General features: G+C 36.0%; 1 protein-coding gene across 1 annotated transcript in view; it reads right to left on the reverse strand.

The window, feature by feature from the left end:
- Positions 1-5,466, reverse strand: part of UBE3C (ubiquitin protein ligase E3C) — a 63,779-nt gene extending 58,313 nt beyond the window's left edge. The window contains exons 1-5 of the mRNA XM_010018875.1: positions 5,341-5,466; positions 4,789-4,842; positions 1,968-2,042; positions 1,150-1,296; positions 298-413 (exon numbers count right to left, since the gene is read on the reverse strand). Of these exons, the coding sequence (XP_010017177.1) occupies positions 298-413; positions 1,150-1,296; positions 1,968-2,042; positions 4,789-4,842; positions 5,341-5,466 (518 nt within the window). The remainder of the gene's footprint in view (positions 1-297; positions 414-1,149; positions 1,297-1,967; positions 2,043-4,788; positions 4,843-5,340) is intronic.
- Positions 5,467-14,410: the final 8,944 nt, after the last annotated feature.

Below are 14,410 nucleotides of genomic sequence, written 5' to 3' on the forward strand. Positions count from 1 at the left end.
TGCTTAACATGCTTTAAATTCAAAATGAAGCATGAGGAAAGGCATCTTACTTAACACTAGTTTTAAAACAAAATATATCCAAACCATATCCTTGGAAAGTCAATGGAGCTTAAAGAACATTCCCTTGTTCTTACCTAGGAAAGTATCCTATATCACGGCCTACACATAAACTTAACATAAACAGTCCTCTCCATAAAATAAATTCACGTTTAATTACCTGCTGCAAAAAGAAACAAACAAGTGCTCAACATAATTTCTGAACACTTTCTATAAGCTAAAACATAGGAAAAAAATTACCTGCAACACAGGCCCAACAGTCTTTTTATTTGGAATAAGCAAGTAAGTCTGTCTGGACCATCCAATTGCTTAACAAACTGAGAACTCTGTTTAATTAAATTCTGACACATCCATACCTGGAAGAAGATGTGTGTAAGTTTACTGTTTATAACAACAAGTTATATCTTTTATTTCAACAGAGACATAATATTTCAATTCTAGTTTTGATACTTTTAAAGGACTTACAAAAAACAAACTAACACAACTTTGTTCAGCTGAGAAAAAACAATTGTTACACAACATAAAGTACACAGGTGCTAGTACTAAACTTAACACTGAATTACACTTCAAAAATAACTTTACTTCTGAACAAATTTATCTGTTAATTTTTTGTTTTTAAATACTCATAATTCTTCAATGTCCATTATTAATATACACTATGAATCATAATTTGGGAAATTTGCAGTTACTTTGCAATTGATATGTCAGCATTACTGAGCAGTGAGGAAATAAAACGTAACACAAACACCTTAAGAATGATCGGAGGGCTAAGTGGAAAATACTGTTTACAAATTAAATTCTAATAGAATTACATTATTTTTCATAAATTACTGTGAATAATACAGGATTTTTCAAGGCTTCATTTCACAGATTTTGTGTGTGCGCACAGGCACATAGAAAATCTAATTTTAAGTTATTCTGTCTAAATGAAAAACAGCAGAGTACAGGCCAACAAAAGCCGTAATTCTTAAATGAATTTACTGAAGTGGTCAAAGCCATTTTTGCATCCATTAAAACTCTTTTAACTGAAAGAGTACTTTAAAAGTGCATGAAATAAAAGTACTACAGATCAAAGTATGTAACAGTACTCACCAAACGCCTAGAATCCTCATTCTGTCTATAGAAAAAGAGTAACTGACGAACTAAGAGAGTCAAATTAGCTCCATTTGCTGTGGAAAAAGTTCCTCCAGATTGGGCCAAATTAGCACAGCGATCAAATTCACTTCTTTGGATAGAGTACTTAAAAATAAGACATGCATCAATATATCAGTAATGGTTATAATTTAAAATAGAGATGCAAACCAAAAAGCTTCAAGTTCCCATTCAAAGAGGGTGCAAAGTAGTAAAACAGATACATCACGTATTTGTTAAGAGATCAAAACACACACAGAGTATCATAAAGCCGTAACTGCTTTCCGTAATTCAGAAAGTACGTATTTTGTTGCCTTTCAGGTAAAGAATATCACATCTAACATTTTCATCTAGCTTACTCAACACATGCTAGCAAATTTAAAAAGATATAACTCTTTATTAGTATAATCTATCCAACAGCATCTTAGAAAGACGTATTTTTGACTCAAAACCACTACCTTAGCCATATTTGAGGGGAAAAGCTCCACCGGCGTGTGAAAGCTGCTAATACCCAACTGTTTTCATTTGCTTTGTCAGCTCAAAAAAACCACCTGCATAATCCCACTGAAGTCCACTGTCACATCCATGTTTTGTGCAATCAACATCCAACTACTAAAATACTGAAGTGCAAATGAAAACGTCAAGAGGGAAAAAAGAACTTCCAGTTTGTTGGCACACAGTAGTCAAAAAGGTGAAGACAGTTCAATGGAGTTATTTATTACTATCAAGTCACACTTTCAGCAAAATTGCCCTGCATTTCTAAATAAATAAGTACTTACTTGATGTTTTCTGTCGTTGTACCCTCTTACAAATGACTGGATTATTATTGCATTTTTCAGCCTCCGCCTTTCTTCCTGTGAAGCAAAGCAAGAAAACTGAAATCAACATTGTTCAACATTGACTCCAATTTCTATCATTTTATCAAAAACATTTTTATTCAAAAGTATGCTTTAATGAAAAATAAGCACTAATCATTAGTAAGGTAAAGACTTTTAAGGTTTGTATCCAACACACATAAATCAGGGAGAAAACTTTTTGGTTTTAAATGTAAATTTACCATTAAGATATTGCAAAAGAATTTTTAATACTCAGTAAGTATGTAATACTACAGATATAAAAATAAACACATTTGTATTCTACTAGACAAAGTCTTAATATTAAAATGTTGAAGAATTCATCAAGCACAGTGTCAACATTCGTCTTTCAAGCATGCATCAGATAACACTGAAGACCTGCTTACTTGTATAGTAAACACATATATATATAAAAAAAAATATCAGTATTATGAAGCTGGTGCAGTTTAAATATGGGGGGGAGGGGACACCAAATAAACCAAACACTCCAAAAAAATCAGTTATTTGAGGACAATAGTACTGTGAAAAGAAAAATGATGTTTAACGCTTTAAGCCCAGGAGCACAGTATGGAAATTAATAAAAATTACTGGTCCCTCCTTCAAACCAGAAATATAAAGTGAATCATTTTATGATGTTGTCCTCAGTAGCTAGAAAGAGTAGTTAAAATCATCACTTTCTAAGGAACTGAAAGCCAGCTTGTTTAAGGTACTATGGAAAGAGCATTTCAGCGAGTCCCCTAACAACACTCCAACATATCCATCACAATTAATATCTAAGGGAAGCAGCTGCTGTAATTAGGTTTCTAATAAAAGTCCATATAGTTTCTTATGAGATGAGAGAGGAAAGTAAGTAAAATAGTTGCTTGTGAATCTAAAGCTACTAAGAAACTACAAAGATCGAGAGTAAAAAAAAAGAGAAGCCTGCTTAGGTAACAGAAATTTTAACCTAATCAATCATCAAACTACAATAGGCTCATAATTCTGAGGGCCACCAAGTAAAATAAAACATCAAAATGTTTTTATAACTTTTGTTACAATACATTCGGGAAAGTTCATATGAACATTCAACTCACAAAACCTTGATTTCTAATTTACTGGCCCAGAAAGACACATTCAACTTAAGAACTTAACCTGAACTGACCAGGGAAACAGCAGATGAAATTGCTATCCAATGCCTATTTTATTTTTCTTGGAAACCCTGGTTCCTAAAGCAATTTATCTGAGTAAGCATATACTTGAAAGATTCTAATCACCACTAAAGCATGGACGAACATCAAAACTTCGATAGGCCAAAGGATTTTTTTTTCTCCGAAGTATCTAACAGGAAAAGCGCAAAGTATGGGGGCAAGCAGGAGACAGCTTCAATTACAGAGGGGCACTGTCTCTTCATAATCACAATGTAATGCTTGACTAAAAAGTACAGGTTTTATCTTAGAATACATAATTGTCAATTAGTGACCCATAATTGCAAAGGTTTTAAGTCTGAGGTCACTGCTAAGATTCTGCTACAGACTTCGTTTTAAAAGCCATAACTGTTTGTATTCTCAGGAGTCGTTCATTTTGTGAGAAACTGACATATGCCATAGAAAATTGTTGTGTGTGTGTCTGTACATACACAGATACAAGTATATGACTCTGCATCAGCTTTGCAGCAGACAGAATCAAGCAACTGAATGGCAATATATGGTGATATGTAGTAAAAAGTTTATAAAGCACAAAAAAGTCTTTTTGCATATGCTGGTAAGTATATAATGATCATAAATTGATTATTAACATAATTCTGAACTAACTGGTTAAATCCTAGTAACTTCATACTTAAATTTGGTCCATAATCATACAGCCGTGTTGGAAAGAACAAAGAGCAGTAACCGTCCTCAGAAACAGAGGAGCCACTGCAGAACCTGTATGTAATCTAGCAAGGATCAAGCACACCTTGAAGGGCCGAACAGCTGTTTTCCTGATTATTGTGAAACCTACATAGTTATACTTCTTAAATAATTTTTAAGACCAACTCAAATCAGAGGGGGCAGAAAATTACAAAATTAACATACTCACTTAAATTCCATACTACTCAATTTTGTTTTCATACTGCATATATATTTATGTTTTAAAACTGGTGGGTTTTCCTTTCAGTGTCTATTCCTTCCTTGCATTATTCCCGACTGAATTATCCATGGCAGTAAGCTTCTACCACAAACCAGTATCAAGGTTTCCCTCCTCACACATCAACTTCTCTTTGCGTCCCAATTGTCAGGTGATTTCAAAGCACTTTTGGATGCATTCAAACATCACTGTTGTGATTTTACCTTCACAGAACTGAGGCACACACTGGGGAAGTGTATTACTGAAGGTCATCCAAGAAACCATAGCAGAACCAGGAGGAGAAGACAGTTTGCTAAGACCAACCCACAGTAACAGAATACAGACAAGGCAAAAAATGCAATTTACTAGCCAAGTACCTATCTTCTCTCAACAAAGACTAGATCAAATGAGCACCAAAATAAAAGGGAGAATTCTCTTTGCACCCAGTGCATGCTTACCTTCTTTTGAGACTAAAACTACCCTCTGAGAAGCACCTTAAAAGCAGTTTGTCAATTCTAGTATACCAGAGGACTATATAGGACTTGCAAAATGAAACAAAACATTCCTGAACCAAGCAGACTGCAGCAGGAGTACTTTGGAATGTAAATGTTACTACATCAAAGAAAAATCCAGTGTGCACGCAAACGCTTACAGTCTACTTTACCTCTCGTTTTCTCCTTTCTTCCTGAGTACGATGCAGGAGAGAAGCCTTTTCTTCCTGTAAGGCACAAATAAAGGTACTATTGCATTTTCATTCAAACATGATTCAAATGTGTTCATTATATTTAATGACTTTACTTTGGGGATTGTTCTCAATATATAAAACACTGGAGAAAAAAGTGTTAACCGTTTTCCGCATTTACAAGTACATGTAACACAGCCCTCTCAAAGCACTGACAGAGGGAAGCTATGTAAAAAGAAAAAGGACAAAGAACAGCAAACTGTACTGATCCCTTTCCAGGTTTGTGTTCTCTGCATCCCAGTAATGTAGGCAAACATCATCCATGCACAAATGGGGGAGCTCAAATGTAATAAAATCCAAATCCTACCAGGTAATACCAAATGTTTATAGTTTTCCTTGCTTGGAGGGTATGTAAGTCATTGGCCCAGGTGCGTATAGCAAGTTGTGGCACATTCAAAGTTACCACATACTGTTCCAAAACCCCATACTTTTGTCTAACTTGCAAGAAAGCATCAAGCTCATATATTTACTTACCCTTTTCCTCAAAACTTGTCCAGAAAAGATGTCAAAACAGACTTGTGTAACATAAATGGTAGGAATTGTTTCTTTTAAAATTTTGAACTCTTCACCCAAACTAAGGCTACAAACTTCAACTTTCATGACTGCGATCTTTCCAATAGAGAAGAAGGAAAGAATACTAAAATATTCAAAAGATCTCTAAAGAACAGCACCATTACAATAGAACACTTGTGCATTAGCTTTTAAAACACAATCTTAAATCAGTACACACAGATTACAAAATACGAAGAAAGTTTTATTTGCAGGAACCTCTTACTGGATGGTTTTCCAAGGAAATATACAAAGTTATTCCTTTTTGATGCAGAGTATTCAGCTCCTTCTCCAGAGTTGAAAGTACCCTGGCACCTTTCCAAATCCAGTCTAAAACAGACAATAGGTTTAAGGAAACTATTTTCTTTTTTTGTCTCTGACACATATGACTAGTTCCTTTTTTTCCCTATGCCTTTTTTATTCTAGAGAAGAAAAACAATCACACTCAAGCTGGAAATGTATCTGACCACACAAATATAATTTGAAGCTAGCAAACAAATGTTTATAAAATATTTACCCACATCTAAAACAACTGTGCTGGAATATTTTCAATGTCTATATGCAGATACAAAAACATAAGCCAGAACTCTTCTGCTTTTTTTTTTTTTGATGATAGAAAAATCAAAAATATCCTAATTCCTAGGATAGAAAACAATTTAATGCAGGCCACCAAGAGAGAATTAAAAAAAAAAAAAAAGAAAGAAAAAACATAGATGCAAGAAAGGAATTTAAAGTTTGGTTTGTATTTTAGATCATTTACTGCAGCGAGTACCAAGAAAAATCCCACAAGGTGGTTAACCATTTTTTCCTCTAAAGGCAGTATTTATGGCCAAAGACACCACTAACTACAGCTATTGCCCTCTAAAGACAGGGGTTTTCCTACAGTATAAACAAATCATCACAAAATCCATACATAAGACTGTGTTTCTCCATCCCAGCAGTAGGAATGGCTCCAGGTTTGCTTGGTCATGTGAGGCAACAGGTTCTGACCTCATACACAAAAACGTCAAATAATGTACTAAATTAAGAAATAACCAACAGCTTAAAGTTTCAGTTCACTTCTTTTTCAACAGCTGATACCCAATGCATTAAAGAAGTTAGTATGAGGTTCCTATTTAGAAGTGATCAGAGTGACATTTCTTCAATGTGCTTGGAGAGTTTCATTGTGCAGGCAGCACCAACTAGACAGCATTTCTGCTTAGAAGCAAAGCTGCTTACACTTAAGAGCAGACTGAAAGATAAAGCAAAATAATGTACAGAAAATGGAAGACAAATTGCTACATGTGAGTGGAGAATGGTACAAAAAAAAATACAAACAGTAAATGCAAGCGATTAGTAGATAAAGGAAAACAAGCAGCCAGAAGGCTTATCAGAAACAAATAATTTTAAGTATTTAGAGAGGAAGGGATATTATAAGAGGGCAGTGTATCCTCACTCAGTGTATCACCAGCTTTGCATCGATCAGAAACTGGGCCTCTTTGAAGCAAGCATTTTTTAAACCAATCCACTTCAAAAAACTTAAGGTTTGATTATTTTTTTTTTAAATCAATGTCACATACTTGCTTTGAGTATTTGTAAAGAGAAACACCAATTATTTAAAGTACAAATTAGATACAATAGAGGAACTGTTTTAAGACAAAGAATAAAATATTCAGGTAAGTATATCCCACCTTTAAAAAAATATGATTGGTTTAATATTATTCTTGTTCACAAGACACAGATAGACCAGAAACACAAAGGAATGGAATCAAAACTATGGCTAAAGAATATATTTAAATTAAATGCAAGAAAAATATTATCTCCTTCAGAGTTATTCAACCCAATGAGAATACACAGTCTCTTCAGAAATTAAAAAGTAACAGCAGATATGCAGCAGAAAATAAACCTGCTGTAGGAAAGAGATAAAAAGAACTACGAAATAATCTTTCTTCACCTACAAAGCATCCCAACAGAATTATTTCTTAAAGACAGCTAACTGCACAGTCATCTCTGAAATCCTCCCTGCCTTGTCTCTTAATAAACAGCACAGTGACAAAAAGGTAAACTCAGTAGCTGTTGCTCTTTTGCTGGTTGTGAATGACAAAAGCATTACACTAGTGATGTACGTTTAACAACTCCCATCTGTATGGTCACATGACTGCTGACAACTACAGCTGCTATTCCACCACCCCTTCCTGCCTACCTACAGGCAGAGCTACTCACAGTATGAGATCATCTGACAGTAACTCCCAAAGATCACACCTATCTCATTCCTACTTCACATCAGCCTTGCCTCGCTTCTGCAACAGTCATGCTGTCTTATTTCTTCACCTGCCAAACAGATGTCAGGTATCAAGTCTACTTATCAAGGTAGCCAGGCAGGCACTTTAAGTGGAATGAAGCATCAGCTTTGTCTTGATTCCTTCAATCCTAACTCAAAGGAGTGAAAAATCATTTACTGAATCAAATTCCCAACACTTCTATAATATAGTCTTCTTTCATCAGGAGCTCAGCCTCTGAAATGTGGAACAGGGAATACACTGTCTGCATGATTTGTGCAATGTTCAGTGTATTACTAGCAGTCCTTTTCCTGTCTGCTCCTTCCGCCAACAGAAGATATTTGTAAAGACAACCAACCTCAAGCTCTAGCACACAAGCCACAGGACCATGAAAAGCCCAGTTTGAGAAGTTTCCTTCACCAAGTATGTGAGTCGTGACACAAAGAAACAAGACAGCAAAGAAACAGTATGTGACAGCAAAACACAATGTGACATTACAGATGGTGACTCGAAGAATAAGACAGAAGGGGGAAAGAGGTGAAAACAAGGAAGCAGATGGAGGACAGTATACAGAAAGGAAAGCTTGTGACTACCATCAAAGAAACATTAACTAATATTTGAAATGTTAATTTATACATCAGGATAAAACTATGTACCACAAGATTCACCACAGCAGAGTTCAAAGTCACATCACTGCTGTAACAGACCGATTGATGAGAACAGCTGCATCTGACAGTGTAACAATGTCAATGTCAGTGCTTCAAAAACTCCAATTAAATACATAAGGAAAAGATAAATGAGTTAAAACTGCTTTCTTGCCCTCATTTTGCTGAAATACACTCTTCTGTTGCGAAAGCATGTTTACACAACTCCTAGCCTTTACACATCCTAGGCAAAGACTAAATAACATAGCAAATTATATATATTATATATATACACAAATAATGAATCTTCACATTTTAACCCTTTGCATTGAGAGTGGTAATAACTTTTCAGCCTTACTGGCTCAAAATTCAGGTTCAAAAAAAAAAAAAATGTATACATAATTACCTATTTTCAAATACTTCTAGTACTTGACTCTTTCAAAAAGCCACAAGGGTTTATTTTCCTTCTGTAGAATGCAATTCTATTTAACATTACAATAGAACTTTCAAAGTACAAGGCATGACTTATAGGAAATTTTCACAGAAAAACAAATAAGCACTTAATCTTTTAATTTTGGGGGACAATCATAAAATTTTGTATGGTTTTCACTTACAAAACCCAAGCACTTGCATCTTTTTTCTTTCCTTTAAAAAGAGGAAAATGACTTTTCATCTGAATTTAGCTTGAACTACATAAAAATCAGTAACAAATCCCAAAGCAAATGAAGTGACCTAAGCAATTGAAAGAATAACATTCATTTTAATGCAATTGTTTATTAAGTTCAACAAATAAAAGGAAGATTTTGCAGCATTTACATCTAAGGAGCAAAGGTGGAAAATGGAAGACACCCCCATCCAAAGTGGTTCTCAACAATGTTCCAAGTAAAACATGTGCAGCAGCTTGAAAAACTCTGCTTTAGAACAGTTTGTGACTCTAATTTACATCATAATTGAGTTTATATGTAGAGTAAACCATCTTCCAGAAGAAGGTATTTTAAAGTACTTAAAATACGCCCAGGAAGAGGCACTTGGCCAGGGAAAAGCCTGGCCTCACTAAAATCCATGTCACAGTGCCTGCTAGAAAACACCTCGGCATGTTAGCTCAAATTTTACTGTAGATGCAAGAGAGTATCTGAAACCACTTTTACCACAGTAGCTACAAAACCATGCACAGTGGAACCAGGACTTGACTGGAGGCTCCAGAGGCCAAATGAAATGCAAGCAAGTTGTTTTAATTTTACTCTGTCTCTACAATGATTTTTAAGATGTGTAATGTATGCATCATTGTAGTTGACTGACTTTTCATTTTCTCAGAATCATGCAGGAAGAAACCGTATGAATAAAAGCAGAATTTTTTGTTTTGAATTTGAGAAAACCGCACATCACAAAATAATAGTGCAATCATTGCTGCCAGCTAACTGCAACTCCATCATTCATAGCTTCCTTTGAAACAAGGAGAATTTTAAACGTCACTGAGAGGGGAAAAAGTCCACAAGACCCTAGTATGCCTTAATTAATATAGTTTCCTACTGACATACAACCATTATTTTACAACCTGATGGTCTCTACACCACAGATATGAAACTCAAAGAATATTTCAAGACTTAAGCTTTGACATTTCAGCGTCTGAACAAAACACAGTTCTGACTCAGAATGAGGTATGTATTTGCATAAGGATCTACGCCATTTGCCTTACAGGGCAAAAGTCTTACGGAGCAAAGCAGTGCAATTCTTTCCCACCATTCAAAAATAAATTGTATATTTGAAACTGTACTCTAGAAATCCTGTACTATAAATCCCTAGCACCATTTCCTTTCCAATGGTGACCTACTGTAGGCCCAAAAAAGATATAATAAAAGAGTAATTCTTCCTTCCTGAAGTTAGTAACAACTTTCCCCAATCAGCAAGAGAGAAACAAAACTATTTTTGAAATCTGGCCCATCATTGCTTAAATCCTACAGACACCCATCACTATAAACAATCCCAACCTGTGCAGATCTCTTCATGCACTGGCAATCTTAGAGCCTACTGGGTTTAAATCATTAATTATTATTCCTTGAGAAGTTACTTAATGCATAGAATACAGACAACAAAGAGCAAACAAGGTACTTCTAGAGTTGATAGTGGGACAGGGGGAGAATATAAGGAAACTAACGCTTAATGTTATGCTATTAATTTAAGAAAGTGTAACAGTAACTACCAAAAATGCAAAAAAACTTTGTAAATTGAATATATTTGATTATTAAAAATGTCCATGTTGAAAGAAATTACATAGACTTTTTAAAATACAGATGGAGTAATCACTATTTGTTCATTAGTTATTTTCCACGTGTTCCACAAAAAAAACAAAACCAAAAGCCAAAGAGAAATTCAGTTAAGTTGCTTTCACTTTCGCCGTCTTGACAGTGCTAACTCATCTGTATTACAAATTCTCTAAGAATATTTTAAATAGTCTGGGATTTATAAAAGTGTGGTTTAAATATCTCAAGTGATATTGTACATTTGACTTCATAATATTCTTTTAACCATTTTTCCTGCTTAAAAGCTTACAAAATGTCATTAATACATTTCACAACCTAAACAAATCATGTGGAGCTGCGGAGCCCCTTGTACATCTCGGCACAGGCATGAGGATCCCCTGCATGAATGTAGCAAAGGACTAAAGCATTATTTTTCTTAACGCTGATAATATGAGTGAAGGAATGCTAGGCCTGACTGTACCAAATAAAGCTGACATGGTTAAACAGATTCTGCACTATCCCACCAAGAATCCAACTTCATGATAAAATTAGTGAAACCTGCCAGCTGCCACCAGAAGGCATGGTGACACACCACCTTCAAGATGTTCACTATAGGGGATACAACGGATAGAGTGGGAACCACCTAGGTGAAGGACCATCTGTTTCAGTCCACTGCACAGTGAGGTTTGGTTAGCTCCATGTGAACTGCCTCCCCAAAACAACTCTCTGTTTTCCTGCCTGACACACCACAGAAATTCCGCAGCTGTAGCCTTTCAGGCAACAGTTCCTGTCCTATACAATAAATCCACTACTAATTCAAGATGTTCACATACTGAACTCCAGTGACTACACATTTTTGAAGGCTATTTTACTTCAGAAGTAAAAGAAATGTTTTGCCAGTCACAATTAAAAGTAAATCTGAAAATATCTTTTGAATAGCCTTATAAAGCATGGAATCATGTTTTAAAGGTGAAAAGAAGCAAACACAAAAATTAAAAAAGTAAATAAATAAATAAACACAGTATCTAACCTCAAACACACAGACAAGTAATGCAAACAGTCCAAATGAATCAGCAGATTTTTGAAAGTTGATATGGAGGGAAAATTCCAAACACTGACAATACTGCCTCTATTTTAGCACTTATGTACCATGCAATATTAAAACATTACAATAATATTCTGAAAGGATCAGTCACTGTGATGGTCATTTTGAGAACATTAATTTTTTCAATCTGGGATTTTAACAAAAATAAGCAATACTTAAGACTACTTTTTTGGCAAAAAGGTGCCATGGACTGAAGCGCCTCTTTACAGCACCTGCAATTCAGACCACCGTGACGCACATGAACATAACATGCAAACAGTGTAAAAACAAACCCAAAGCTCTCTGCTTTTGTAATTCAAAAAAACCGTAAAAGTTAGTGCTGAGAAAGCACACTAGATTCAGTACCTTTCTAACTGCCACAATGCCATAAGTACCCAACTATATTTCTATCATTGTGCTTATACCCATAGCTCTTTGCTGAGGTCAGCCCCTTGTGAGGCCTAGGGAAATACTACAGACACAAAGAGCCACGTCAGACAGGGAGGGTATCAACATGTGTGACCCACGACCAATACAGTTACTGGTTGCAGCTGCATTTGTATTAGCAAAACCATGCTTTTAATAGTCAGATTTGCTGATCATTTACTTTGGTGTGGTTGTATCCACATCAAGAAGATGATGATTGCATCTTTAGCAATGGAGTCCCTGCTTTCATACTGGAAGAGTTTCACTAATGTGACTACACAGGTGCAACAGCATTTGAGCAACTTCCCCAAACTCAGTAGGGAGTTATTCTTAGCATTAAGCAGCCTGCATACAGATTCTACAAGTATTTCTCAGTTGTGCTTTATTCCCCCAAAGAATCAAAATAGGCAGTGCTAAGCATCCTCCTAACTAATAGAGCATGGCAGAGATGGAGAGCTGGAACTATATACTGGATTCTTCTAAAATTACACACATTTGGGAAGACAAGGGGGGTTGTCAGAGAAGTACTTTTTTCCATGTGCACAAAAAGGTGAAAGAAAACACTTTAAAATTCAGTCATGTGTAAAACCGAAGCCTATAGACAAGAGAAACGTGATCACAAGGAGCCTGTGACATGAGATACTGAGAAGCTCATGGAACCCACGTAAACGCTTGCCACACCAATCTCTGCTGTAGTATGTTTACATAGAAGTTCAGGTAAACTGCAGTTTTAGAAGTAATTCTTAGTACTGTTCATATAAATTCTTTCCTTAGTACTGTACATAGTTTTTGAAAACAAGCTGCTATTTCAAGTGCATTCTACAATGTCCATATAACCAAAGCTGCAACAAACTGATGAGCACTGATGCGCACCGATGCGGCACAAGCACTTCAGTGTACCAGTGTAAAATCGTGAAATCTGTGGGCTAGTCAGTATCAACCTGACCATGAAATACGACCTCTGGATTGGGCACAGTGAAGGCTGTACATCAATTTCAGTTTCCACCTCCTTTAGCTTGTAGTACATGCCCTTGGCAATTTTTACCTGTATAACACTAAGAAATTTGCCTCATATAATTAGATAAAATTCTGCTCAATTTTCATTTAGAGATCAGTCAGTCTAAAAAAAGATGACAACAGTTGTTTACTTCTGTAGAAGGAAACATGTTCTGCGAGAAACACTATTAGCAAGTCAGTATCAAAAGTTGCAAAGTATCTGAACTGTACAGCTGACGACAAGGGCCTGTCCTGCCAATTTCAGCTGGGGACTATTTCTGGTATTTTTGCCTCATGTAATGCCACCGTACGTCGTCTAATGCACAGAAATGTCTTAAACAGAAAATGATTCAGATGAAAAGCTGAACAATTTAAATGCAGTTCTATTACACAGTCTCTTTAATAAATTATGTAAAACAACACACTGAAATGCAAACTTCACTGTGATTTTAATACCACAAGGTGCTGTATTTTAGCTCAAGTTCCTAAAAGTACTGCCAAACCTTAGAAGTTTTAGAGAACCCAAGATGCTGACAGTGCACACTAATGAAAATTTCAGTTATTTTTACCCTCATTAAGATTTTAAAATACTAATGAAAACTTATTAGTTTCCCACGCAATCATGTCCAATGACAACATGGATAAATCAGTATTTTATACAGTGAAATAAAGTGACCCTTATAAATCAGGCCACTCCTATAAACACTTTGTCCTTACCCTTGTTCCTTGGTACTTCTATACTCTTCAGTGCTTGACTAAACATTTGACTATCCTGTCCAATCAGCAAGATCTAGACAGACCATTTTGTTCTCTTCCATTGATAAACACAAGGAGATTCAATAGTCTGGTACAGCAGACAATTAACTGCTGTTCACCCTGCACACAGCTGATTGACTGAATTTAAACTTGACAGAGAAGAGCTAGACCTGTGACCCGGCCACCCTCACTCACGTGGATGAAGCCTCCCCCAACAATTTGCTTTGATCCCGAGTTGTATAAGGCTGCTCCCTGCCATCGAGGCGGGTCCATGCAGGACTTTCCCTCTGGAGATAAATGACAGGAGGTGTCCAAGTCCTTCCCTCCTTCACCCCGGGAGCCCTAGAGACTAAGCACTCGGGAGGTGCCACCCGCCACAACAAACCAGACTGCTCACAGGGAGGACGAGCGAAGGAGACATTTCCTTGCTTCCCACAATTCTTACTACACTACAAGCCTGGGATGATGTGTGTGGCCCGATTTAAAATAAAAATAAAATAAATTAAAAAAAATAACAACACAGAGCCAGGGAGATCAGAGGTAAACATATCATCGGGAGGGGAAGATTTTTTTTCCCCCTCTATTAAACCT

Source organism: Nestor notabilis, unplaced genomic scaffold (genome assembly GCF_000696875.1).
Source record: "Nestor notabilis isolate BGI_N333 unplaced genomic scaffold, ASM69687v1 scaffold1667, whole genome shotgun sequence".
Lineage (NCBI taxonomy): Eukaryota > Metazoa > Chordata > Aves > Psittaciformes > Psittacidae > Nestor > Nestor notabilis.